Raw genomic sequence first — 26875 nt, 5'->3', positions numbered from 1 at the left:
GTTTTAGAACTTTTCCATGTCATGGTTCCCCCAAAAAGTATTAACCTTTGACCTGGAATCCCTTTTCAAACCTGTAGACAACGTGGCAAAATATATAAAACTATTCACAATTCTATGTGTCGGACAAAGAAATCAATAAAAAAATCGTGTGATAAATTAAAACAAGCTCAATAACCATTTGCATGATTTGTCGTTTTGTGTCTTTTCTCTTTCTATCAAAAACTGGATGACAAAAGTCTCCAGTTTGGTGTTTTGGTCTCAACCAGAACTTTTCCTGAAGGACAATTTTGTTTACAGAGACTTCATAATTCATTTTATTTGTTATTTCTGGTGTTTTGTTTATTGGTTTGGGATATTTCAAATGTCTTAAAGTTCCAGTGTTAAATGTTCATTATAGTTTAAAGTTTGACATGGTAGATTATGGTGAGTTTTCTACGAGGGTTTCTTACATCATTAAAGTGCTGGCTGGTCTTCATGATGTATGGAGTTCTTTCAGTCTTGTCCACCTTCATCCAGCCCTGACCCAAAAACTCCCTGAGTGGACACACAAAGTAAGATGGTCAGTCAATCTGAAAGGTGATCCTTTAATATGGTAGACAGCTGTGTATAAATCTAACACTGAATGAAAGGGATCCATGGTTTAATTTATTTAAATTTTTTGCAGAACTGCTTCTCATTATAGTCATTGCTGCACATCTTACATGATTTGTCTCTAGCAGCTTTGAACATCAACAGAGTGAAATGTTTGCATATTTTTCTTTGAAAAATAACTTCAACTTAGTCAGATTTTAAGGAGAACATCTCTGAATATTTCTTTTTTGCTACAAAATATGTAAAGAAACAACAACTTTCCAAATGTTTCTCCTCATTTTTATTCACTATTCGATAATTGTTGCGTTCGGTTAGCATTTAATGTTGCCTCGTATCTTCTGAATTTAGTTGGCCATGAGTTCTGTGGTGGAAGACTTTTTATCAGGTAATATGCTAGGTAATTATGACTTTATTAATTTGATGTTTATGTCATAATATTACATCAACATATTTATGTTATGTGATAAAAAAAATTCCACCACAATCCCATATTTCGATTATTATAAAAATATGTAATAATTATATTTATCACACATCAAATTTTATTTCATCTGCGCAGTTCCTTCAGTCTTTTCTTGACTGAAACTTCCCCTCTTCATGCTTCCTAGCGATGCTAGCTTGCATAGCAAACATTGACAAATTTGACCAGCAGCCAATCAGAAAGATGAGCCTGGCAAATAACATTTCAATAAATTATTTTAACTTATGTTTCATAATAATGATTTTCAAACAGACAATATTTTATTTTCAAAACATTTAATTAAAAATTAATGGCTTATTTTTTTTATATTTTTGCATTCCCCCACAGCATCTTCTCTCTAACTTTCTGTGGCCTCTCTAGCTCCCCCTGCTGTTCTCTACAACACACTGCTCTAAAAAAACTGCCTCACAGCAGATTGATATTAGCTAAAATGAAATTAAAGACAGGGAAACTAAACTATTTGCCTAATATAACAGAAAATATTTTAATTATCACAATTATGATCTGTATTGTAGTGATCTGCCATGTAATACTGTATAAAATGCATTGAAGTCTGTTTAGTAATGCCACAAAATGTAAATAAAGGTGGTTTGCTGCTATTTTTAGGCAATCTCATAAGATTATCATTACTTACTGTTTTATATGAGTTATTTTACTCATTCCAGCTGCTGTTACTTCTGTAAGGTTTTCCAACATGGAGCTTGGATAGAGTTGGGCAGATTTTATCCAAACAAAAACCTCCCGGGACGGATTGACGGTACAGTAGGGGTTTGCCGTGTACTCACTCATAGGGAATGCTCCTGAAAACGATGTGATCCAGCAGCGTGATCTGCTCCGCCATCTCCATGGCCGAGAGGGACTCGAAACACTCGGCTTTAGGACTCTCCGCCTTGTTCACACACAGACACATCAGCTTATTGTGTGGGAAGCGTAGCATAAAGATTGCTAACACTACAGCAAGGACCACTTCCTGGTGGATGTTTAACAGGGAAAGAGAGAGAATTATCCTTACCGCAATGAAATGCAGAAGAGGACAGCTTTTCTGTTTCATTATAAGAAGAGAAGTCATTTCAAACTTTTTTTTTGTTTCATTGAACTCATTCAGTGAAGTGTTTCATATGAACTCACACTGACCATCTGTAGTATGTCTTCTATCCTCAGCTGAGTGTCGTCTGGTTCATCCTGAGAAATGGCACTGCGAAGCAAAGCGCAGCGTCATTTTGAAGATACATCACGGAAAATTATAAATATCTAACATTTGACCACAAAAGAATTAAAACAATCATGGACAGACTTCCAGAAGATTGTAAAAGAAACCTCTGACATTATGAAGAGGAGGTTTGACAGTAAATAATCTGCACCTTAAAATGTTGGTTGCTGCTTTTCTCTCTTGGGGCAGAAGATCTGGGTCTCGCAGCACCTCCTCCAGCAGACTGATCACTCCTGTCTTCAACTCACCGTTCAGGTCAAAGTCCTGACAGAGACACAGAGACATGACACACTGCATCGGAAAGCTTCAGCTAAGATGACGTGAAGCGCACAGCAGAAGAGCATCAGAGCAATCGATGACATAACGACAGCCAGTGTAAGATCCATCAAGAAAAAAGGAACATGTTGAGCAAATCTGTCAGAGAAACTAATGAAAAAGTAGGAAAAAAAAAAAATGATATGTGAGTTGCAACAGAGGCATTTATAACTCACACATACAAACCACTTATTGGAATTACACAAAGTTTTACTTTAATCTTGTTGCAATGACCTGATACTAATGGTACTCAGACTCATGCTGTGCTATGCAGATGCTCTGTCTGTTCTCATGAAGGTTGACTCTCCCCAGAAATGAAATATTTTGATAAGTTCAGATAATAATTTCACCTTTTGGGGTCGCTCAGGGATGGTGAATGGAGCATCAAACATTTAGTCAAGGACAGCAAGAATAAATTTAGCTAGATCATGGACAAACTTTCAGAAAATTGCAATACAGCCGAAACACTGAGTTCCTTTAAAAAGCCACCTGTTTAGAGTTGCTTTTGAATCAGAATAAATGGAGAATTGACCAATATATTTGTATTGATGAGTATTGATGATTTTTAACAATCAAAATGACATTACCTTTTACAAAATGTAATGTCTGTTATTGTTTTTCACAACTGTTGTGTTTATGATGTTTTTTTAGGTTTTCACAATGTAAAGCACTTTGAACTGCCCTGTTGCCGAAATGCGCTAGATGATTGATTGATTGATATCATGGCAATTGTTGCTTTGTCCTGATTCAGTTGCACACTGAGAGGTGAAAGTAGACCTTTCATCTCACTTACACCCATAGTACTCAAAATGGTGGGCATCAAAAGTGACACATTATAAATGTAACAAGACTTGATGTTAGTACAACTTTGTTAGTTGCGATTAACCAATTTGGACACCTAAACACTAGAAGAGCTTCACATTTAACTCCATCAATATAGTGTTAGAAACCAAACCGAATTCATATATTTTTCCATTCACTTTAATAATTCGTGACCGTGGAAGGTCAAAAACACCTCGCCTTTCTAAACCAAGAGCTGTTATTCTCAGCCGACCCAAACAAGTTTACTTTTCCAGGCAACATCCAGCTACAAAAATAGCTCCTTATATAATCTTAGACAAAAATGATAGTTCTCTGAAGCTCCCTGAGGATGAGGCTGACCTTTCTGCGTGCGTCCATGGTGGGAAGGACACGCAGCGCAAAGAGCACCTCTGTCACGGAGAGCAACGACGGAACAAGAGACGCAGCGAGAGCAAAAACAACCAGCAGCTTTTTTTAGGCGTGCTCCTCAAAGGGAGGCTGTCTCTTTCGGCTGTGTGTCAAAAGCACTGAGGGACGTGAGGAATAATTGCAGCCATGGTAACCTTACAGGCCCCAACTTTGTTTTGCTACATTACCAAAGAAAGTGGAATTAAGATGTTTACAGTTTAATCAAAAGTTTTATCTAACATTTTTAATTCAGTTCATTTTACTTTTTAAATCTTTCCACAACATAATCTGATGAATGAGATGGAAGTGCAAAGTTAATAGCATTTTATTATGGATGTGCCAGCTCTCCTTTAGCCGCTAACAGAGTAGCTAACCGCCTTTCCCCCACAAACACTGCAAACACTCCCTTTTACTCAGACGCTGGTTTTCTTACTGAGGTCACACCACAGCTATGCTTATTCTGTGGAAACCTTCATAAGACAAAAGTAAGAGGTTGGGTCTGGCAGCTTAGATAAAAAAAATTCAATACTGTTTGATTGTTTGTTTCACTGTGCTAATCCTTCAAACTGCTGCAGTACAAACCAGGTTGTAGGCCTGTGGCATAAACAATGTTTTCTAAGGTTATAAAGAGTCATTTTAATCACACAATGTGATTTTACTGTGTTTTACTGGAATTTTCTTTTACTCTCTTTTCATCAAGCTACACAGAATCATCCTTAAAAACATGCTAAATATTAATTTTCTCAAAAGATAAATGCTAGTTCAGCCAAAGGTAGCCATTATTGATTCACCTGTTTGTAAGCTACAGTTTACAAAATCCCTTCTCCTCATTAACAATTAATGTTGGTATTTATGGTGCTTAAGTTAAAATACATGTTGGAATTAAAATGGATTGATTGAAACAGCAAAACACTTGATTCTGTATGTCTGTATAAGTCGCCATCTAAACACACTCTAAAGCCACCTTGTTGGTATCCCAAAATACTAACTTAGATTCATTATTGTAATATCTGATAAATAGATTAAGAATCAATTGTCCAAAGGACAATATTGTTTGTATTTGTTTTATTATGTCTGGTGGGCTGGGCACCTGTAAAAGTGTATGACACATGAAAATAAAGACTACTACTACTACTTTATCAAAATAATGTTTTATCTTCACTTCTGCTTTGTACTGTGAACTGGTTGTTCTCCAGTTGGTCTTAAGCTAATCTTAAGACCAAGAGGACCAGATTAGAGCTAATTTGGTGTCCTCTCCAAAACAAGCCTTAGTGTTCAAGTATAGCCTACATATTAATACTGGAGTGCAATATTACTAAAGAGCATTCTTTGAGTTATTTCATGTTGTATTACATATTTTAGTGTTACAATATTATGGTTCAAACTAATCTAAATGAGTTGAAAACCAGTGTTTGTGACAGAAAAGACAGATTTTAGTTTCATCCAGCTAGGATGAAACTAAAATCATCCTAGTCTCCTAGTGCTAACTCAGACAAGTGCAGGTTGGACTAACTCTAATACAAGGAAAATCCCCCAAAACAAACCAGAGGTTATCTTGTTAAGCATTTCTTTTTGCTAGGATGCATACATTACTAAAGCCTGACTGAAAACAGACTGTGGATATGGACAGTGTTTCCTCTTTGACTCACCTGGGAGTGTTTAGAGACCCAGTGCCGCAGCACATTGAGGACTCTGTTGGTAGCAGCTCTGCGGATGATGAATTCCTTATCACATGATTTCTCAGAGTTACTAAAACCTAGAAGAGCATTAAGTAAAACAAATAAATCAATCCAGATTTGGTTAGCAAACACCTTCTTTGCGAATACTGTTCTTTAGTTTTGTGAAAATGACTTTAATCCAGACACACATATTGAAGAAAACTAAAAACATATTACTACATTTTTCTAAATTTGAGATTTTTGAATTACTATAATAAGGGAAGTAAATTATGTTCCGTTTGTATTTCTTTTTCCATTGGTTCAGGCTTTTAAGCCATCGATTTTAAAAGCAAATGTGCTTTTAAAACAATAAAAGCTCATTAGCTCATTAGAAAACTCCTACACAGACGGCCATTTCCTTCCTGTTATCTATAAATTACGTTCTGTCGTCCTTTTAGCTGCTCCCCGACACATAATCTAATGGACACCACAAGCGGAGCTCCCTCCCTCTGCTACATCCGCTGTGACCTTCATGACTGGACGTGCTCACCCTGCGAGCTGCTGTGCCCTGCGGCCGCCGTGGCGATGGCGAACGCCGACGCTGGCGACATGGTGCAGCGAGAGTTCTCCCCGGCTGCCACTACAAGCAACCAGAAACAGTAAAACCTTAATCTTAGATCTGCTCCAACGGCTCTTAAAAATGCAAACACCACTGTTCAGAAGGACAACAGATCTCATTGTATTGAGTGGTACAAAACTCAATCAACATTATATGTTATTCTAAACTGCAATGGAAACACTTTTCTTCCACCTCACTAATTACGAGAGCAACAGGCGGATGTTACTACTGGCGGAAATGACGAAGAACATGACAGGAAGTGGTAGGAGGATGATGGCGCAGCATGTCTTTAATTGACTTATTGTGTGAACAAACTTATTCACATGTGATTTTAGTTTTGTTTCCTATTTAATGGAAACACCACAATTGTGAAATTGTGATTTTTTGACATTAGTGGATTATCAATAAAGTTTTGCATACATTTGTAATTAAATCATAGCTATAGAATCAGAGCAAATGTCCAAATAAAAATAGGAGCTTTTGCAAAGTAGAGAAGGCAAAAACGATCATCCCCATTTATGAAACTGTTAGCATCCAGCTAAACAAGATAAATAGACATAAAATGGTTCTTAGGCAAATTGCAAGTTTTTGCTTCCTTTTTGCAAATTTTTTTGTTTTTCACTCGACTTGTGCAGGACAAATGTCACATGTGAAAATGGTTTCACAGTTCTTTATCACAGTCAAACTTCTAGATCTTTGTTAACCGCTGTAAATGTAATACGGCAGTGTGGTGTGCTTGTGTAGTTTTACAACCTCCAGACTGTCTGTAGCGGAGATGTCTGGGTGTGGACGGGGAGCGGCAGGGGGACAGGTCCCCCGGCTCGCTGCTGGACGGGGACTCAGGGATGAACTTGTCCAGGGATACTGACTCCAGAACAGCTGTGAGGGAGAAAAGGTCAAACATCCAACATGAGTCCAGGTGACTTCTGACTGATATATGAGTTTGCAAGGATGATTATTTTAACAATGATCTGAAATGTTTTTGTGAACTTTCAGGTAATAAGTTGCTATTTGAAATATCAGCCTTTACATGTCATTGCTCTCTTCTCTTACTCTACCAGGTTCCTGTCTTTTCATGTTCTCTCTCTCCTCTCTTTTTTTGATCTGGTACTCTGCTCCTGTTTTACTAGAGATCACAGACACACGTTCATCTAGAGGCCCGATTATTCCTCTGAAAGAGAAATGCTGACCCATTCATGTCTTTGCTAGAACACAATAAAAGACAACGTCAAAGTCTGGACTAATATTGGCTGCAAATGAATTATGCAAAAAGAGAACAAAAGAAAAAAAAAAGGAAGATAGAAACCAGGAGAATCAAATGAGCAAAAAAGGACAAATGGACAAAAAAGAAACCAAATGAAGGAATGAATGAAAGGAGTGAAAAATAATCTGATGAAGGGAAATATTGGAAAACAGAGGGATGGATAGAGTGATTGATGGACATAAATATTAAACCATGGGATATGGAATGAAGGAGAAAACACTCGACTTCTAGGAGATCGGAAGGCTGGACATAAAAAAACTTTTCCCTTCTTTTATTTTCTATTTCTTACACCTTTTTCCACAGGCCTGGTAAAAACTTAGATTGTATTCCAGACTGTTTATAGGAACACACTCTGCCAGTAGTTTAAGGCAGCATCTACAGCAGCAGTCACAAATATTAGATGTGTTTATTGCATGTAAAGCCGCCTTGTTGAAGAGCTGGAGGAGTGTGAGCGCTAACTGTTAGCGTCTTCCTACCTCTGCGGATGCTGCGCCTCAGCTTCCCACAGAAGGCGTCAATGCGCGGCAGCTCTCCGCTGATGTCGTCCCCCGCGGACGGGCTCAGCTCCGGGGAGCTGGGGCCCCTGCTGAGGTCCAGCGGGGCCCTGGTGGAGGAGGGAGGCGGTGAGGACACCCCGGAGGCCTGCGGGAGGCTGGGGGAGCGCGTGGCGGTGGGCGGGGGCGACGAGAAGCCAAACGGCAGCCGGTAGGAGCCGGGTGGAGGAGAGGAGATGGAGGGACTGTGGCTGGAGGTGGGGGAGTTGGCCGCGGACAGCGGCGGGGTGGTGGACAGGTCCAACGCCCCGACCTTCACGCCCACCGGCGAGCTCAGGGACAGCTTGCGGCAGTGCACCGGGGAGGAGGTGCGGGACGGGATGGAGATGGGAGGCGGAGAGGAGAACTTGCGACAGAGTCTGGGGGATTTGTTGTTCAGCGAGTCGGATCCCCAGGCGCCCTGGTTGGTGGCGAAGAAAAGCTCCAGAGACCTGAAAGAAACCAGTGTGGTCAGTCCACAGCTCTGACCAGGAGAACCACAAATCATGGTAACACTTCATCTGAAGGAGTGTGCTTTAGACTGACATGATGACTCTGTCATAAACATGACACAACAAATCATGACCCGTACTGAACATGAAGGTGTTTGCATAAATGTTTAACACTGTTGTCATGAAATGGATTTCAATAAATAATGACACTTTTAATGCAAATCTGCATTAAAATGTGAATTAAAAGTATCATTATTGACTGAATAATGCAAAGTTGACACTTTTAGTTCAAAGTGGCGTTAAAAGCATTAACTTTGTATTTAAGGTGTCATTATTTACCGTATGCCACTTCATGACAACACTCATAAATACTGATGAAGACTCCTTCATGTTTATGACGGCGTCATCATGCCAGTCTTATGCACACCCCTTCAAATAAACTGTTCTCCCCCAAAGCCTACTGATGGTATTTACTTGGACTGGTCCAAAGCCAGCTGTGTGATCTTGAGACTGTAGTCGGGACAGAGGGACATGATGGACAGACGGTCGTATGAGTGCTGCTCGATCCTGAAGCGGCGGCAGCAGTGTGAGGAAGATGAAGGAGGGGGAAGTGAAGAAGAAAAGATGGAGTGAATGACAGGATGAAGTGTTAGACGTGAGGAGGACAGAGACACAGTGAGGACCGATGAACGGGATGGAGTCTGGGGTCAGTGGGAGGAGCATCCTCTGTGTTTTTAAGTCTTGTATACCTCACAGGAATGGAGGTGAAGGGTTTCTTGTAGATGTCGGCCAGTTTGTCGATGACCACGGCGGCCGTGGTGAAGATCCGGTACGTGTGGAGGAAGGTGTTGAGGAAGTCGATGGAGAGGAAGCGCAGGTCAGTGAGGCGCTCCAGCAGCCGCTCCACGCTGGCGTATCTGATCTGAGGGACCTTGCAGGAGTTGAGCGTCTTGCTGAAGCAAATGTCGACGTCGTCTTTATGCAGTCTGGCGTCCGACCTTGGAGGAAAAACAACAAAATTTGACCTAAATCCTTGTGTCTTTTATAGAGGACAAAGTTAGGACAGATTATTTCTTACTGTCCAGTTTGGACGATTCGTCTGTTTTTTTATCAGGCACTGATTTAGAATAAGCAGCTCAGAAATCCTAAATTTGTCTTAAAGAGAGAAACTCATTAAAACTTATGAGAGCCATATATTATTTACTTTAACTTCATGAATATTCAGCACTTTATTTTGGTCTATCAAATAAAATCCTAATAAACCAAAATGACAAAATGTGAAAAAGTTAAAGGAATATGTAAAATTGGTCATTTATCATATCGATTATCATGATATATTCTTATCATGACTCTTATTATGATATGAATTTTGATTTTTCATTGACAAATTCCAATTCATAATGTTAAAAAAAACTGTCTGTATTGTTAGTTTTCTTCAATATTTGTTCAACAAGAATATCAATAAATATCAATAAACTTGAAAATATGATTAAATGCAGTTACTCTCTGCAGTAGTGAAACAAATCACATTTTATATGTGACTGGTGTCCTAAAGAAAAAGTGGGAATGTTTTCCTAGAGCAGGATTTGTGTTTGTGGGGCTATAATTGCTGTGACACACAGTCATACCCATACATTTACCTAAAAGGGAAGTAATAAATAATTCTTATAGTCACTTTTATTGTTTTCACAACAGTACCACAAAATATCATGATAAAACTTTAAGTTTATACTGTATCGCCCAGCCCTACGGATATGAATACTTTTCCAAGGCATTATGTGTCCATTGCAAGACAGAAAATCATCCAACTTTCCCACAGTTATGCAACTAAAACATAACAAAACTTTATTGTTTAAAATGTTCTTCTCATTGACTTAATGAATCCACCATGATGTGTTGCTGTGAGCTCTGTAAATCTGTAAAATGTAAGACTTTAAGCACAGTTAGCATGAGATAATTTCCTCACTTGATCATGTGGGGCACAGACACTTTAGAGTTCTCCTCAAACACGCTGGTCATCAGGCCGTTACAGCGGATGTTATCGATGCACTGAAGTGGAAAGAAAACACACACACAAATAAAAACAAGGATAAAAGCTTCTTTTAGAAGAGCAGCTAACGCCTGCTATAGCAGCTCCAAGTTCCTCTGAGTCGGTCTGTACCTGGCTGATGTCGCTGGTCCAGGCAGCCTTCTCCTGGCGGGAAGGAGCTAGGAGAACAACGGAGAAGCTCTGACCATCGGGGGGCTCCACCACAATTTTAAACTCCAGGTGACTGAAGCCTTGACCTGCAGCGTTGTCTGAAAACGCAACAGGAAACCAAAACACTTTCATTCTGCTCAGCTGACCTGAAATTGACCTTGTATTGATCTGTAAGCTGCCTAAATGGCTTTCTTGCATTTAATCAAAACTGTAAAAAAACATATTTTCTATCATACCTATGAACTTTCTCATTGATATTTGTCGTTTTTTCTAGCTGGTGTTTCTTACAGTGCTTCTTCCACCAAACTTTTTTCACTGTTGAATTATGCAAAAGTTTCTTTGTAGAAATCTGACATTCAGTGGTTGGGCAACCACTGAACTTGAGAATTACCTTCGAATGAATCTTAATAATTGGTAAAGATTGCAACAGGATACTCACAATCTTCATCACTGGCATCTAGTTCCTCAATCAGAGTGCACTCAATCAGAGACAGCGTTCCTCCCTGCTGTTAGGAAGAAAAATAACAAATTAAAGCCTTACCAGTGAAAGATATTAGACACAAATCTAAACTCAGCGGAAATACTTTATTTTTAGTCTTATTATGCCAGAACAAATATTTTCTGTCATAATTATGAGGGAATTTTGTAGATCTAGTTGTACCTTCAAGGTCAAATACAAATATATTATTTATTTGACTTATCCCCTAGTGTACAGGGATATATCCTGAACTGTGATGTCAGTAACACGTTACTAAGTAATGTTGGACCACTTTTTTCAGTAACGAGTAATCTAACGCGTTGCTATTTCAAATCCAGTAGTCAGACTGCAGTTACTTATCGAAATCACTTTGCGTTACTTTTTTTTTGTAATTTAATTTAATTTTATTTCCTTTCCTTTATTTCCTGTTGTAACCATTAAACTCCCCTTCAGTTCAACCATATAAATGGAGACACATTGTTGATGTTACCATTATAAAATAACTTGCAATTAAGCATTGGCAAAGATCAATGTAATTTTCACAGGTGGCAGAGCGTTGTTTGTTAGCAGCTGCTTAAAGTAACTAAAAAGGTTACTTTTAATGTAACTTAGTTATTTTCCTAATCAAATAATCAGTAGTCTAACTAAGTTACTTTTTCAAAGTAACTTTAATTGGATCCTGCCATCACTGATCCTGAACAGATTTAAGCTGACCAAAACTGTATTAAGACAATTTCAGATTAGCAGATTTAATGTCTAAATTTTCAGATTTGTAAAATGCAGAGCAGGATTTGTCCCATTTCCATTACACAGATTTTTGTCTATATTCCGCTAATGTAAAAAAAAACACAATTTTTGCAATTGTTTCCATTCAAGTCATTAAAGTCATGGCAGCAGTAAACAGTTACATTAGTTATATTCACAATTCAGCCATGACGCTACTGTTCATCATCTATCAGCCAATCAGAGGCGACGTCAGTATCTTATTCAGGAGTTTGAGCGACAAGCAACTGCTGAACTTGAACACACTCAGATTGTAGATAGTGAGACGTTTTACCTTCAGCAGGTGCAGCTTCCCTCCAGAGGTCCGTGTACAGATGAGGAAGTGCTTGGTGAACAGGAAGCACTGCCTCTCTCCTTCCTTCCTCAGTGAGAGCGAACCCAGACGCACCTTACTGAGCATGCCCCGTTCGCTGCTGGATGGCAGCTGGATGAGAGAACCTGATCATGGAGGAGAGAAGTCGTGAAAGAGTGCAGGAAGGTGGGATGGCTGAAAGAAAGCCGAGAAAGCAGGAAGGCTGCCTTGTCTGACGAAGGTCTGGCTCGTGTCTAACAAAATGTCGCAGCCTTCAACGATCATCCTTTCAATGGCCAGATTTTTCCTGATGTTCTCCGTGTCGCTCACCTCGTCGTGCATCATTCTGAAAACACAAGGAGCAGAGGTCAGTGTGTGTGTGTGTGTGTGTGTGTGTCGCTGTGTACCGGGCTAGTTCAGAGGTCTGGGACCTGTACGACCCAAACGGACGGTTTTACCCTCAGTTCAGTGGAATGAAATTTGTTGGGAGCCACAAATGTTACAGGACCTTCTGAAGAAAAAAAACACTTATCATTTGTACAAAGGTACTCATACCTCAAGTATCATTCTTTTGTGAAAATTCAATGTAATTATTCCATAAGAACGAGTGAAAACAATAGAAAAAAACCCTGCATCTATAAGAGACATAGATTTATTGTATTTCTAAAAAAAAACCATGTAATTCCTCATAATGGTGTAAATTCCTATTAATGATGTTTAAAAAACTTCTAAAAATAACTTTTTATATTTTCTCTGCAGTTTATTACAGCATCAATAAATACGAAAATATGACGATTAAATATTTGTGCAGCTTTCACTGCAGTGCATTCTTTGAGTTTCTCACTAAGAACCAACATGCAACTAAATGAATCTGTTCTTGTGCATTTAGTATGTACATACAGAAAAATGATATTCAGTGTCACCGACTCGTCATTTTCATTATTGTTTTTTTTTCACAGTCTCATTCTTACTTTGACAACTCTTCCAGTTTGGACTTGGCGAACTCCAGGCTCTTGCGCTCCACATGCTCATGGGGCGTGTGCGCCAGCAGCTCATGGAGGGTGATGATGTATCGAGGAATCTAGCATTTCAAAAAATACATGTCATAAAGAAGACATTGACATATTGAATACTAAAACATAAACGCGTGATTAGAATGTGTGGTGAAAACTGAGACTTTAAACCTCAGTTTTGTAAGGTTTAATATTTAACAATCCGAAATTTTATCAGTTTAAAATCTACAATTGTCTTGAAAGGACATTTTTAAATATGTTAAGAGCAAATTCTTTTGTAATTTGTGACACAATTACTTTAATTTTAACAACACATTCTACCAAGAGCTCATCTGTCTATAAATGATTTATTGGGCTGTAAAGTTCTACGCGCTCCAAGTGTTTTGAAACACAAATCTAAATAACATGTAATGATTTTTTTCAGTCGTAGAATATGTAGACGTCTAGATATTCAGACTTCTAGATAAATGGCTGCAGCAGCCCAGCTGCGTTAGTTTGCACAGTCTCAAGCCAAAAGCTGACGCATCGTTTGAATCAATTGAAGTTTTTCAAACGTACTCAAAATAAAAGCCTTCTGATTTCCCATTCACCTTCATTACAATCTACATTTGAAGCTGATGAAACGGTACATCGTGATCGCAGTTTCCATATGGCAACTGGAACTAAACCTGGACCTTGAAAACAAAGCAATTTATAGCATAATTAGTACATAAAGTGTTTGGCACCTGGAACATGGGGTAAGTGAGGAAGGTTTCCAGCATGCGGCCCTCACAGCCGGCGTTGGATTCGTACTGTTTGAGCAGCTTGTCAAAGTCTCGGTTCTGCTTGCAGTTGGCCAGCACCTGCAGGCTGTACTGGTGGTTCCGCACGAACTCCTGGTAAATGTTGAGCATGGGCAGCAGGATGTCGAACAGGTCAGCTGGGAGGAAAACGCACAACGACTCACATTAACGTATCCAAAAAGACAGACTGAAACAACAGCTTCTACTTCAGACATTTACAGGTAATAAATGTATGTTTTTGATGTGGTTATGCTACAGTGACTCTTTGTAATGATAATAATAATAATACATTTTATTTATCACATATTTACATTTAGAGAAATTTCAAAGTGCTACAATCAATAAAACAATTAACATAGAACAGCAGCAAAGAGCCTAAAATATAGATTTAAACATTAAAAGATTAGAAAAAGACTTGTTTATTAAGAGAAATTTGTAAGAAATATTTAGAATATTGAGTTTTTTAGGCCTGTTTTGAATGTATGTAACTGTAAATAACTCGTTTGAAATTCAATTATTTGTTTGGAAATTACTTTCCTGGAATGAATTCTTATCTGTTTAGCGACTGAAAGGTGAAACTGCACTGTAAAGACAATAACTTTCATCAAACACAAAATCCACTCATAAATCATCATCATACAGAAGCATGATGATGCAGAAGCATTATTTATACAGATGTAGATTACATTTTTGTTGATGTTTTTCATGTTGGAGCTGTGATCTGAGAGTTGGTACAGTCTAGAGGTTTAAATGTGACCACTGAATGAATCGGTACCCACCCAGAACCAACGTTGGCCAGTTGGCAATGCGAGCCTTCAGGCCCTGGTGGAAGATCTCGTGCAGAAACATGATGGTCTCACTGCACACAGAGAACCAATCTGAGGATGCTTCTCGTTTCATTCAGGAGACGAAACAAAATACAGACACTGTGAGTTGTGACGCATTTTAAGACGCGCTCTCTACTCTACAGAAGACCAGGGCTGCAGATAACAATTATTTTAGCGATGTCGATTATTCTAACGATTATTTGATCAGTCAGGTAAAAGAATTGGCGCATTCTGCAGATTTGTTGCTCGGCCACTTAAACTTATTTTATACAAGATTAGGAATACATAAAACATGCCGATAAACAAAAAATTCAATTCTGTTTTTTAAATAGAAAACCAGACACTTTGTTGCTTAAATTTCAGTAACATTCTATGTAAGCTTGATCACTTGTAGCAAAGGATGCATCTGCAGATAATAAGTACATTGTGTGAAAGGTTCAGGCCTTTCTGGTGGACTTAACATCACTACAGTGTAGGACTGATCTGTTGACTTTAGTTTGATTAACTGATCAATAATGGGATACCTAAAGATGCTTAATAGATTTTTTTCTTTTTTCTAAATTTGTACCTGGTGAAGGTAAAACCCTGACATGAGCTATGGGGAGAACGTTACAGACTTATAAGATTTATTTGATCTTTAATGCTAAATGAATATATTTTTGGTCAGTTTTGCCTTAATTACAGCTCTGACTGTGTTGTTCTTTCAGTAAATTGCCTTTTTAAAAGTCTAAATACTCCAGTTAAGAATTAATCAGTAATTAAACTAATTATTAATCCGATTAATTGTTTCAGCCATGCAAAAGACAATCCATGTTTTAACATGCATATATATTCTTATAATCCACAAGCATGACTATTTACATATTTCATTTCTTACAAACCAAATAAAAAGGGGAGAGAAATAGTATTTATGCCTTTACATTGATTTATAACATTTAATTGAATAATTAGCTGTCTGAAAGTATACAAAGGAGTCTAGAAATGCACAGAGAAATCAGATATAGACTACAATCAGCTCACTTTTGGTCCAGTCCACTCATAAACGGTAACAGAAACTGAAAAATGGGATCTTCATTATCAGGAGGCTGTTTGTCCAGGTTTCTATAACAGAGTAACAGAATTTGGCACCTCATTTTGCCGAAAATAAAACCCGCATGTCAAAGCACAGACGTCTTCAAAAGTATCAGGTACTTTGGAGCAGCTATGAATCATCTGATCACCTCTGTGGGATGAAACAGCAACAATCAAAGCTCTCAAACCGCGAGTCAGAAATGATCTGTGGGAAAATTCACTGGGAATTAGAACGAGAAAAGAAGAGGCAGAAACATTTCCTCCCACTTCAGTGTCTGTTACTGACACACCGGCTCAACAGTGAAACACCATCTGATCAGATTCAACTGAAAGAAAACGTGAACTCACAGCTTACTGTTGGCAACATGCTAACACATATGTTAGCATGTGTGTTCAGTAGAAGAAGAAATAGACTTTATCGTCCCACAGTGGGAGAGTTCAGAATGGATACTCAGTTTGAAGAACATCCATCAGATGTGAAACCTATTGGAAATTTTTGATGAGACAAAATCCAAAGTGGGATTAATTTGACTAATTATTTTATCAGTTATCAGTATGCAATTGTTAAATATTACTTTGCATCAAATGTCTTCTTGTCTTTCGTCTCAGGCTTAAAACTGTTAAAAGATTAGCAAGTTGACTTCATCTGTCCTAGAGGCCTAAATGCACTGAGTTTCCAAAATATAACTACCTGACTGACATTTATGTTAACAATCATTGAACATGTGTACCTATTATAGTGGCCAGTCAGTGTAGGTTTCTGTTTAATCACATGACCACATGGAGCTTAGGTCACCGTATAATATCACTGAATAGACGGGTCAGAATATCATCAAACTGTATTATGTGTTTTCCAGCCTCACAGAATCATTTTATAGCACAATCAAGTAACTATCTTACCTCAAGTTGTTATAAAGATGAATATATAAAATATGACTTAGAAGAAATTTGACGTTGTAGTTTATTGCCTTGAAATTGGGCCTCTGTCTCTTTAAAAACCCCTGCTTTTTCTGAAGCTCCACCTTCAGGAAGTCATCACAACGTGGCTCCTCTATTAACCTTTTATCAACGTTTTTACCAGCGTTGCTCTGAGAAGTAACTCCAATAATGAGCTCAGCAGATGTGCAGTTCCACCAGGTGTTGCTAATTACTGCTGGCTAGTCTGAAGGAGCTGAATGGGGGATGGGAGAAAAGGGTGTCGTCGAAGGCGGAACTTGATCCCATCAGGCACTTTTGCAGCTGAATGGTTACCATGGGACATTAAAGATTTTATCAAGCAACCATGAAAGAATCAAAGCAACACTGCAGGAATGTTTTTAGTGATGGAATGACATTATAACATGACGTAAAGGTTAAAAAAATGTCTATTTTACTTAAGACTGTCCCTTTAAGGATACTAGGATACTTTAAGGATACCTGCTGCTTTGGATTTTATTTATAGGTATCACAGTAACTTGTAAAATTTGTATTTGGGAAAAAAAAGAGAATGCCTTCCTTTTCTTTACATTTTTACATTATTTTGTGTTAATGTATCACATAAAATCCCAATAAGTTGGTTGTAATTGCAATGGGACAAAACATGGAAAAGTTCAGTTGGGGGAGAATACTTTTGTAAGCTTGTATGATGGTCTGTTTGAACACCTTGCATTGCGAGCTTAAATGTTTTGCGTACATTTCCCTCTCACACAGAGCAAGAGGAGGATTTATTACCTGTTGAGGAAGATGCTGCTGACGTCGTCGTGGTTTATGGGAGGCTTCTTGGAGCTGGTGGCCATGCGCAGCGGCCTGAGGAAGCAGTTGACCAGAATGGAGAGCTGGTGAACGTACTCCGTCTCTGCTTCCACCATGTTGAACACGATCTGGTTCCTCTTCCTCATGCTCTCTGCATGAGGCGAGCAGATGTAGTCCTGGACGATGATCTTCCACTTCCTCCGGCACAACCAGCCACGCATGAAACTTTGCACCTGCAGTGGTCACACAGCAACCCCGTCATGGGCTCCCATGCTCTCCGTCCATTGTCGCCGCTTTGACGATGCTTTTACCTTTTTAATCTTTTTGATGTCTGGGTCCTCCTCTTCTTGGTTGCTCTGAAACGGCAGCATCCTCTCCTTGGCTTTGTTCAACACCACAATCTACCACGACAACAGCATCTATGTGAGCGCGCTGGTGCAAAGCATCAAATATTCATGAAACTTTGGACAAAAATAAACATCTAGATAGGTAAGTAATGAGCTCTGGAATCCTTGGAGCCCTGCTGTGCTTTAATTCAACAGAAGTGTCTTCTTCATCATGCCTGGGGGCGTTTGCACGCGTTGATCTAAATGTGCTCCATCTGAGGGTTGCGTCCGAGTGTTCATTTAAGTATGCATGTGCACGCAGATGTGGAGGCGCTCATGCGTACCTCGGCTTTGAGCCGCTCGATCTCCGTGTCCTGGTCCTCCAGCTGAGTGCGCAGCTGATTGGCTGCGATCTTCTCCGTCTCCAGGATCTGGACCAGGTGGATGTACTTCTGCATCAGGATCTCGCGCTCGATCATAATGTCAGAGTAGCTGGAAGGCAGAAGGTGGAAAGGGTCGGGCTTCGGATATGTGCTTGTGAACAAACATGGGCGCGCTAACAGGTAAACGGGGGGCGGGGAGATGTTTAAGGTGTTCGCTGCCGTCGTTAAAAAAATAAGAGAGGCATCCGCAGGAAGGAGAGCGCTGAGAGGAAATAGAGGTCGAGTGTGTGATGTAACCAACGAGGTAAAACAGCGCTAGTGTGACCTAAATGTGAACCGCTGCGAGCACTGAGCACCCAGACACGCTCGCTCGCTTGGATGTGGTAGCTGTGTCCAGTGTGTTTCACCAGCACAAAGGAAAGGGAAGCAAAGACGAGTTTGATTTAACGAGAATCTTTAAACTGAACGTTCAATAGTTAGACACTATAACTGGCGAGGAAAAGATGCTTGACAAGTTTATTAGTCTGCTCATCTATTTCTCAGCAGATTTGTTAAAATCATAATCTGAAAAGCCTGACCTTTTATCTTTTGCTCCAGTTTAGTGCATGTCTCTTCCAGCTTTGCACACCTAAGCTGAAATTGTTGCCTATTTTTCTCTGCAAAACAGCTCAATATCAAAGCCATTTCACTTCGTTCTGACTGCTTTTGGTTGTATTTGCAAGTAAGGCCAAAATTATACTGGCAGATTTAGATATAAAAATATTTTTTTTCACCCCAGAAGCTAGTTTTCTGATAAGAAATAAAACAGATATTTTCCAAAAGATAACAAAAAAAAGTGAAGCGAGTATCAATTGTTCTGAGTGAAGTTTTATTAATTAGTTTCTTTAAACTATTCTTACTCTTTTTCAATAATCAGTGGAAACATTATTGAGGACATTAAAGCAAGCAAAATTTATTCTAGTTGCTGACCATCTTACTGCACGTTTCCACTTTTGATCATTTGTTTGATAATTCATCTTTGAGAGCTGATGAAATGTTTAATCATCTCCTTGCCATCACGCCGTGGCGACTGCTGACGGTGGATAAACAGTTTTCGTGGAACATTAAGTTATTTCTCCACCACTAGTGGTTTTAGGAGCTGCACACGAGCCTGACTGACAGCGCTAAGACCCTCCTCCTGGCTCTGATTGGTTGTTCTTGACCGGGAGTGCTGCATTTTGTCAGACGGCAATAATAGCTCTGGCAGGAGGTGGGGGAGCTTGATATTTTCACAGATTATCTGTCTCCTATTGTATTGTCACAACATGGTGACAGTTTTAAAAACATATGCAAAAAACATATTTTTTGTAAAAGTTGCATACAGTAGCTTTAAGAAAGTTATGAATTAATGATGTACAATTTAGTGGCCAGTTGGCAACAGGATTTCCAAGAGTAAATAAGAATCAGAAATCATTCGATAGAGGAAGTCTCAGTAGTTATAAAATGTATTATTAAAACCTGTTGCCTTTCCTCAGCAAACAATAGGATGGGTCCACTGGTATTATTTTAAAAAGAAAGGTACTCGGAGACTCCTGACAGATTTCATGTGTAGTGCTGACGTCGATGCTGCGCTGCTTCTTTTTTTTTTTGGGTCAAAACTAACAGCTGTGAGGGATTGCTGAAGCGAGGCAACGGCGGACAGTTTTCCCCCCGGATCAGGGTCAGAAAATACCGCGTTGTAAGGCAAAACTGACCGCTGATCACTCTGCATTAAAAAGATCTGCTCAGTCTAGAAAAGCCCCGTCTCTTCTGTGCAATTGTGCACGACAGATCAACTGTGCCGCCGGTTTAAATCTCCTTAAATGCTGGTCATGATCTTGTGGTATTTGATGTTCTGTGTGAGCGCTCAGTCATTAATCTCACAACACACACAGTTCAGATTCAGACGGTGACACGGTTTACAGCGGCACAGCGGCCATTTTTCTGAGAAGTCCTGAGCTCAGTCATTACGGGGTGAAAACATTTTTTCTGATTTAGAAGCAGAACGACTCTATATCCCACCACGAACATATTCCTGTACGTTTTGTGATAATCATTCTGTGTTGACTAATTATTTTCTTAAGACCACAATGTGAACTTAAAGTTGCTGCTTGCTTTGACTATAGTCTACAAAGACATCTACATTTATTAGAAATTTAGCATGAAACTGACCTTATAATAATTTCCCTATCTTAGACTCTGAAAACGGTAAAATTAATAATGAGGGAAATAAGTCCAGTACCGAAATGAACCACAAAAAAAAAAAAACGTATGTTTTTTTTCCTCTATCCTGAACAACAACAAAAAAAAACGTGCCTGAAACGTGTGTCTGTTTGTACCTGGCCTGCTGGATGCACTCCACCCACTCGTTGCAGTCCGACTCATCCTCTGACCGCAGCTCCAGAGGTTTCTGACCTTCGTGACCAAAAATGACCAGGAAGTAGTGCTGCGTTTAACAGAAACAAACAACCAATCAAAACCACTAATTAAATCTTCATCTGCCTGATAAAAAATGGCAGACGCTAACAAAAAACAGTCCATTTAAATTATAAAAATGATTACAGTGAACACCAAAGCACAAGTAACAAGGCAATAGAAAAAAAGTAAAGTCTGAAAGTTAATTTAAAACCAGCAGTGGATTGATTACAGTTTCCTGGCCGATCATCGACCTTTCAAAAAACTGATCTTCTGATTTTGGCAGATGCTGATTTTTTTTTGTCTGAAAAGTTGTTAAATTTATTGACAAAGCTGCAAAGTTGCCAACATGGCGGAGACTACAGATAACCACAGAGGTGCGACATAACCGCAGCGCTAAAGGGGCAGTGGATGGTTTTCAGACCTTTCCTGAGGAGAATAAGATCTGTTTCTCGTTGAAGGCCAATCGGCGATCCTCCAAAATTAAGGAAATTGCCTCCAATTTATTGGTACATGACAACAAAAATATACAGAAACACAAGGACTAAAAATAAGAAGTCACAGTAAAAACCAAATGACACATCTGGATTCCAGATCTTTTTCCGGCTCAAAATCAACAGGACTTTTTTGTAAAGTAAAAATCTTGATGTGATCACAGTCTGACCAAAGGATTTATGAAGTGAAACACTTAAAACATTATTTTAAAGTCAGTAAAGTTTTAAATCTCTAAAGTCTCTGCGCGAGCTGGAATGTTTTAGTGTTAAAAACATCTAAGACGTTTTTATACCAAACTACTTCACTGCAAGTTTGAAGCCAGCTTGTTTTAGAACCAATGCGTCAGAACAGCAACAATTTGAAATAAAATCTAAGTAAGCACAATTCATCAATTTTTTTTTTGTTTGTTTTGCTTCTGGCTCTAGGACTTTAAAACAATAATATTAATGGGACACATTTTGGTCTAAAAGCAAAATTGCAATAAGCAATAAATCAATAAACCAAAAAAACAAGTTCAATAATTTCCACTTGAATGATTTATCGTTTCTCTCTTTTCTCTCTTTCAACCAAAAACTGGATGATAAAAGTCTTCAGTCTGACGATTTGGACTCAACCAGGCCTTTTTGAAGGACAATTTTGTTTACAGATACTTTATCATTTTATTTGTTGTTTCTGTTTGGTTATTTATTTTGGAGATTTAAAATGTCTTCTAGTTCCAGTGTTAAATATTCAGTAGAATTTAAAGTTCATTGGTCTTTGAGAACGTGTTCTTGCTTTATTTTGCGATTACCATTATATTACTTGAAAATTGTCTCACACCAACAAAATTATCTTTTACTGCAATAACTTCTGGGACAATTTATCATCTAGCAAAATTTGTCATAGTGGCAGGCCCAGGTATAGGAAATATACCAGTGCTTTCAGTTAATTATTCATTTATTTTATCATTTGCAATGAAATACAATAACATAAAATGCAACGCCCACAGTGTAGCTTATTTTGCTACACTGTGCCTCAGAGACAAACAGACGGCCAGTGTAGTAATGATGTAACGATAAGAGGGTGAAAGATATTTGCTGGCTACAAACTAGAGAGGCTTAAGGGCTTGTTTGTGTGTTGGGGGATGGGGGGAGAGGGAGTGAGGGTTTACATAACCACCAAGGCTTGTACAGCTCCTTGTATTGCTAATGCGGCTTCCCCAGCCACAAGCCTGCTTTAAGCTGCAGGATAACAATGAGTGAGACGGACAGACATAGAAAGGGAACTGTAAGCTGACTTGCCCTGCATTCAGAGGGCGAAAAAAACCAAAACAAAAACAGTTCATCAGTCTGACCTGGACAGAGCACGTCAATTCAGCCAGTGTTTGGTTTGCAAGATCTGGTATTATCAATGCACACTCATCAGATCTCCACACCATCCTGAGCTGCTCAACCACTTTCACAAGCCAATCAGTTATGCAGCATAAATTAAAAACATAAGGTTGTCCTTAATGCGTTACTAACTTTAACTTGTGGTGCTTTCTGTGGTGTGGAAAAGTGAACGTATTTGTATTGAAAATGTTTAGTATGAGCCTTTTAGTTCAGCCTTTACTTTCACCAGACCAACACAACACATGCTGAGTTACAAATTTAGGTTCCTCAAATTGAGAATTTGAGGATGGAGAACGACGGGTGGATCAATCAAATCCACAGGTCACATAGGGTCTCAGCAGTAGCCTTCCAAATGTTGCCTTCTTTAGTCTACCATCCACTCCCATTAACAGACCCACGGTAAACAAAATACATATATATATACTTACAAACTTCTATAAAATAGCTGAAACATCAAAAATACGTCACTAAAAAGGAATCTTCTAGCCTGAGAGGTCTGTAAAAGAAAAAACATCTTTCATCCTGTTTTAAAGATTAGTCACAATAATACTTATATTTTATCCATTAGTTTGTTTCATTAAGAGGCCAGGTCATCATCAGTACCGGCTGAGAAGCTTCCTAACACTCATAAACTAACTATAAAATACTTCACTCTGCTTCTCCTTGTAACCCTTTCATTTAAATTATTCAAACATCAGCATTTTAGGTGTACCAGAATAACCAACGAAGACCTTCATTACACTGGTCATACTTGTACTCTCACCTCTTACTGTGCTAAATCTTGCAACCTCACACACAAAACAAAATAACAACAAAAAAACAGGTTTGTTTACTTCAAGCAAAGGAGACATGTTGAGCACTCAGGACGACGTTAAGACTCCCGGGGTGAGCCACGCACTGATGCATAAACAAACAAAAAGGCCAAGTGCAATGTCTGCAGGATTTCAAATTTGCACTCAAACTTTTCCGCACCGTAGCTAAAACGTCAGCGCTGATGTACAGCACAGATGAAGACAGAGGAGGACAGTCAGGGGTTTCATTTGATTCAACATGAACTGCAGAGAAACACAGGCTGATCCACACACTGCACAGTCAAAGGGAAGCTCCAACTAGGACAGGTAGCCACGGTGGTGGGAGTTTCTCTGTGAGATGTGGTTGTGCTGGCTTGGTATTCAGAAAGTGTCTGCAGGCAAAAGGGCCAGCAAGGATGCTATTCTCAGTGAAGCAGAGCCGCATCCCAGAACAGAACAGAGCAGCTCCACATGCCAGGTCACAAAAACACAAACGGTCTGCACCTTCAAAGCAGCTCATGTGTGATTTATCGCATAATAATACGCCAACACCACGATTCAGCTCAATATTGGTGTTGGGCTTCCACATCAAACTTACTGCATTCAATCATTTTCACAAGTTCAAATCAAGTTTTTTGAGAAGCAGCGCAAAAGTCTCAAGTCTTTCAACTCAAGCTAAAGTCAAATCTCAAGTCTATAATAGGTGAAAAAGAGAAAACTAATAAAGTGTAATTTTTAACATCTGTTAATCATTGTCTTTGCTGTACATTTTACATTTTTTAAATCTGACTGAAAGATAATTTTGAATGTGTCAATAATAAGAAAAGATGGTAAAAATAGTCTTAATAGAATCACCTTTTTTTTAGATATTGAATGTATAACAATGAATTTGTATCCTGTGCATGAGGAGCGAAGTTTGACTTGACCTAGTGCTGATTGCATTTGGCTCCGGTCACCAGAAGGTCACCGCATTTACATTTGAATATTTTCCAAGTGAAATTTTGAAGGCTAATTTCTGCAATTCAGTTTTTTAGGCAAATATTTTGCTGACTAAATTCAAGTAAAAAAAACCTTAAATCATGTACCTAATTGCACAAGATAAAAATTCAGTGTTATAAATCCAATGTAAAAAAAATAAGTGATTCTAAGAGACTATTTTTCTAGGAAAGGCTTTTATTTTGAAAATCAGGAATTGTCTCTTTAATTACACAGCTAGACTTAGCAGAGAGAGAATACGGTGGCAGAGGAAGGTTAAGTTTATTTTGTTCTGAAACAACCAGAATTTGTTCAACACAGAATTCAGTTAGAGTGAAATAAATAATAAAATGAAGATTTAATTTAGCGTAGCAACAAACCCCTGTGAAGCTGTAAATGGCTCATATCTGCTACCACAGTGTTGTACTCCAGTAACATGAGGCCTTTTGATGTGAGTTAATACACAACCTTCATCCACCAGTCGGCTTTCCTGGTGACTCCTTCAACTTTTAACAAATCACTGAGACGTCTTTCTTCTTCAGGTAAGAAAACCTGCTGGTCATGTTGTCACACAACTTCACTTCATCAGCATCTGAATTCGAGAACTCGGTCTGCAATCAGCTAAGTGTGTCAAAACGTTCTCAATAGTCTCTATGCATTAAAATGTACCATATTTATATTGTACAAAAAGTGGATATTAGGGATGTCCAAATAAACAATATTTCAGTGTATTCAATATAAACAGAATTAAATATACTCATTTGAATAAAAATGGATACAAACTGACTGACTCACATTTGCCCAAATAGTCGTTATGATGATAACACTCAGGCCTCTGCAGTCACTTAAAATCAATAAATGGGTTGCCACAACTTTCTTCAGCTGAATAGAAACAAAATGAAAGTTTTATTTCTGGACCTAAAGAGGAACGATCTAGAGTCAGCACAGCTTCAGTTACTACAGCTGGAGACTGGCGGAAAGGTCCAAATTCTGGGTACAGTGATGGACACTGACCTGAACCTTCAGAGTCACATAAAGACAGTTACAAAGTCGGCCTTCTATCACCTGAAGAACATTTCCAGGATTAAAGGACTGATGTCTCAGCCAGATCTAGAGAAACTCATCCATACGTTTATCTTTCATTGATTACAGCAATGGTGTCTTTACAGGTCTGACTAAAAAAAATCAATCCTCCAGCTGCAGCTGCTCCAGAACGCTGCTGCTGGCGTTCTCACTAAAACCAGGAAGCTAGAGACCATCACCCAATTCTAAAGTCCTTCCACTGAGAGAAGAGACTTTAAAATACTGTTTATAAATCACAACACATTAAAGATCTGCTGTTGTTGTATCAACCTTCTGGACTTTCTGGTTCTGGTCTGATCTGCAGAACCAGAACCAGAACCAAACATGGAGCAGCAGCATTCAACTTCTATGCTCCACAAATCTATAACAGACATCCACAAAACTGCAAAGCAGCTGAAACACTGAGTTCCTCTAAATCAAAATTCAAGAGTTGCCTGTTAATTAATAAGAAGTGGAAAATAAATTAATGTTCTAATCTGGATTGCAACTTCTTTTTATTTTGCCACTACATTGTAATATTTTCTGTTTGTTTTTTAGGTTATGTTTTTAGCACACAAAGCACATTGAATTGTTTGATTTGCTTAAATTAGCTATATGGGGCGTGCCGTGGTGGCGTAGCGGTTAGCGCGACCCACATTTGGAGGCCTCAAGTCCTCGACGCGGCCGTCGCAGGTTCGACTCCCGGACCCGGCGACGTTTACCGCATGTCTTCCCCCCTCTCCCTCCCCCTTTCCTGTCAGCCTACTTCATGAAAAGGGACTCTAGAGCCCACAAAAAGACCCTCTGGAGGGGTTATAAAAAAAAAAAATTAGCTATATGACTGAACTTGACTTGACTTAACCATCATTGTACTCGTTGCAAGTACAAAGGTGAGGTGGAATAAGAGATCGTGTCCTGATGCTTCGACTTGAAACGTGCTGCAACAGGATCCAGGGCTGCCAAGACTGATCCCACTAAAGGGATTACAAATTTATTTTAAGAACAATAAAAAACACCCTGAGAAATGCGTTCCCAGTTTATTCGTTACCCAGTTTGTTTACAGTGCTGTAAGGTGTTTGCTCCCATATACATTTCTTCAGTTTTGTATGTAATTGTTTGGGGATGACATTACAGATCTGCTGTATTTTCAACAGGTCCGGTTTGGCTATGAATAACTGTCGAAGGGAATTAATAAGAAAATTTGTCATTTAGATCAAAATTACAGAGTCGGAGCTTCACCTGATTATCAGGAGAATAATAGTCAAATAGTTCAGGCTCAGTTATTGATTATAAATACATTCCTGATAAGGTTTAGATGAAGGGTTTAAGTCCAGTTTTTGGAACAGCAAGGTGCTACACATCTTTGAACTAAAAACCGACAACTTACTTTATGTCACACATTCATGCAGTGACGCTTCTCCTCTTTCTACTAAAACTGAAAGTGGGTTAATGTGGTGCATTGTGGGATTGATCGTTCAGTCTTATATCAGTCTCTTTGTTCCCTGTAGTTCAGTTCTTCATGGCTCTAGGC

General features: G+C 38.9%; 1 protein-coding gene across 6 annotated transcripts in view; it reads right to left on the bottom strand.

Annotated features, from left to right (window-relative positions):
* rasgrf2a (Ras protein-specific guanine nucleotide-releasing factor 2a) overlaps window positions 1-26875 on the bottom strand; it is a 35686-nt gene that overhangs the window by 4282 nt on the left and 4529 nt on the right. For 2 of the 6 annotated variants that reach the window (XM_032569836.1, XM_032569837.1), the window contains 23 exons: window positions 20576-20682; window positions 18180-18327; window positions 17821-17910; window positions 17489-17742; window positions 14660-14739; window positions 13824-14017; window positions 13057-13166; window positions 12313-12431; window positions 12068-12231; window positions 10972-11038; window positions 10494-10630; window positions 10299-10381; window positions 9082-9330; window positions 8807-8899; window positions 7824-8332; window positions 6837-6962; window positions 6015-6104; window positions 5456-5562; window positions 2434-2546; window positions 2201-2267; window positions 2085-2114; window positions 1858-1961; window positions 450-534 (listed from right to left, as the gene is read on the bottom strand). In XM_032569836.1, coding sequence (XP_032425727.1) covers window positions 450-534; window positions 1858-1961; window positions 2085-2114; window positions 2201-2267; window positions 2434-2546; window positions 5456-5562; window positions 6015-6104; window positions 6837-6962; window positions 7824-8332; window positions 8807-8899; window positions 9082-9330; window positions 10299-10381; window positions 10494-10630; window positions 10972-11038; window positions 12068-12231; window positions 12313-12431; window positions 13057-13166; window positions 13824-14017; window positions 14660-14739; window positions 17489-17742; window positions 17821-17910; window positions 18180-18327; window positions 20576-20682 — 3126 coding nt within the window. The remainder of the gene's footprint in view (window positions 1-449; window positions 535-1857; window positions 1962-2084; window positions 2115-2200; window positions 2268-2433; window positions 2547-5455; window positions 5563-6014; window positions 6105-6836; window positions 6963-7823; window positions 8333-8806; window positions 8900-9081; window positions 9331-10298; window positions 10382-10493; window positions 10631-10971; window positions 11039-12067; window positions 12232-12312; window positions 12432-13056; window positions 13167-13823; window positions 14018-14659; window positions 14740-17488; window positions 17743-17820; window positions 17911-18179; window positions 18328-20575; window positions 20683-26875) is intronic. The other 4 variants (XM_032569838.1, XM_032569839.1, XM_032569841.1 and 1 more) reach the window with 4 other exon arrangements.

This window comes from Xiphophorus hellerii, chromosome 8, assembly GCF_003331165.1.
Source record: "Xiphophorus hellerii strain 12219 chromosome 8, Xiphophorus_hellerii-4.1, whole genome shotgun sequence".
Lineage (NCBI taxonomy): Eukaryota > Metazoa > Chordata > Actinopteri > Cyprinodontiformes > Poeciliidae > Xiphophorus > Xiphophorus hellerii.
The sequence above is the reverse complement of the archived record's forward strand: the minus strand, read 5'-3'. Positions and strand labels throughout refer to the sequence as shown.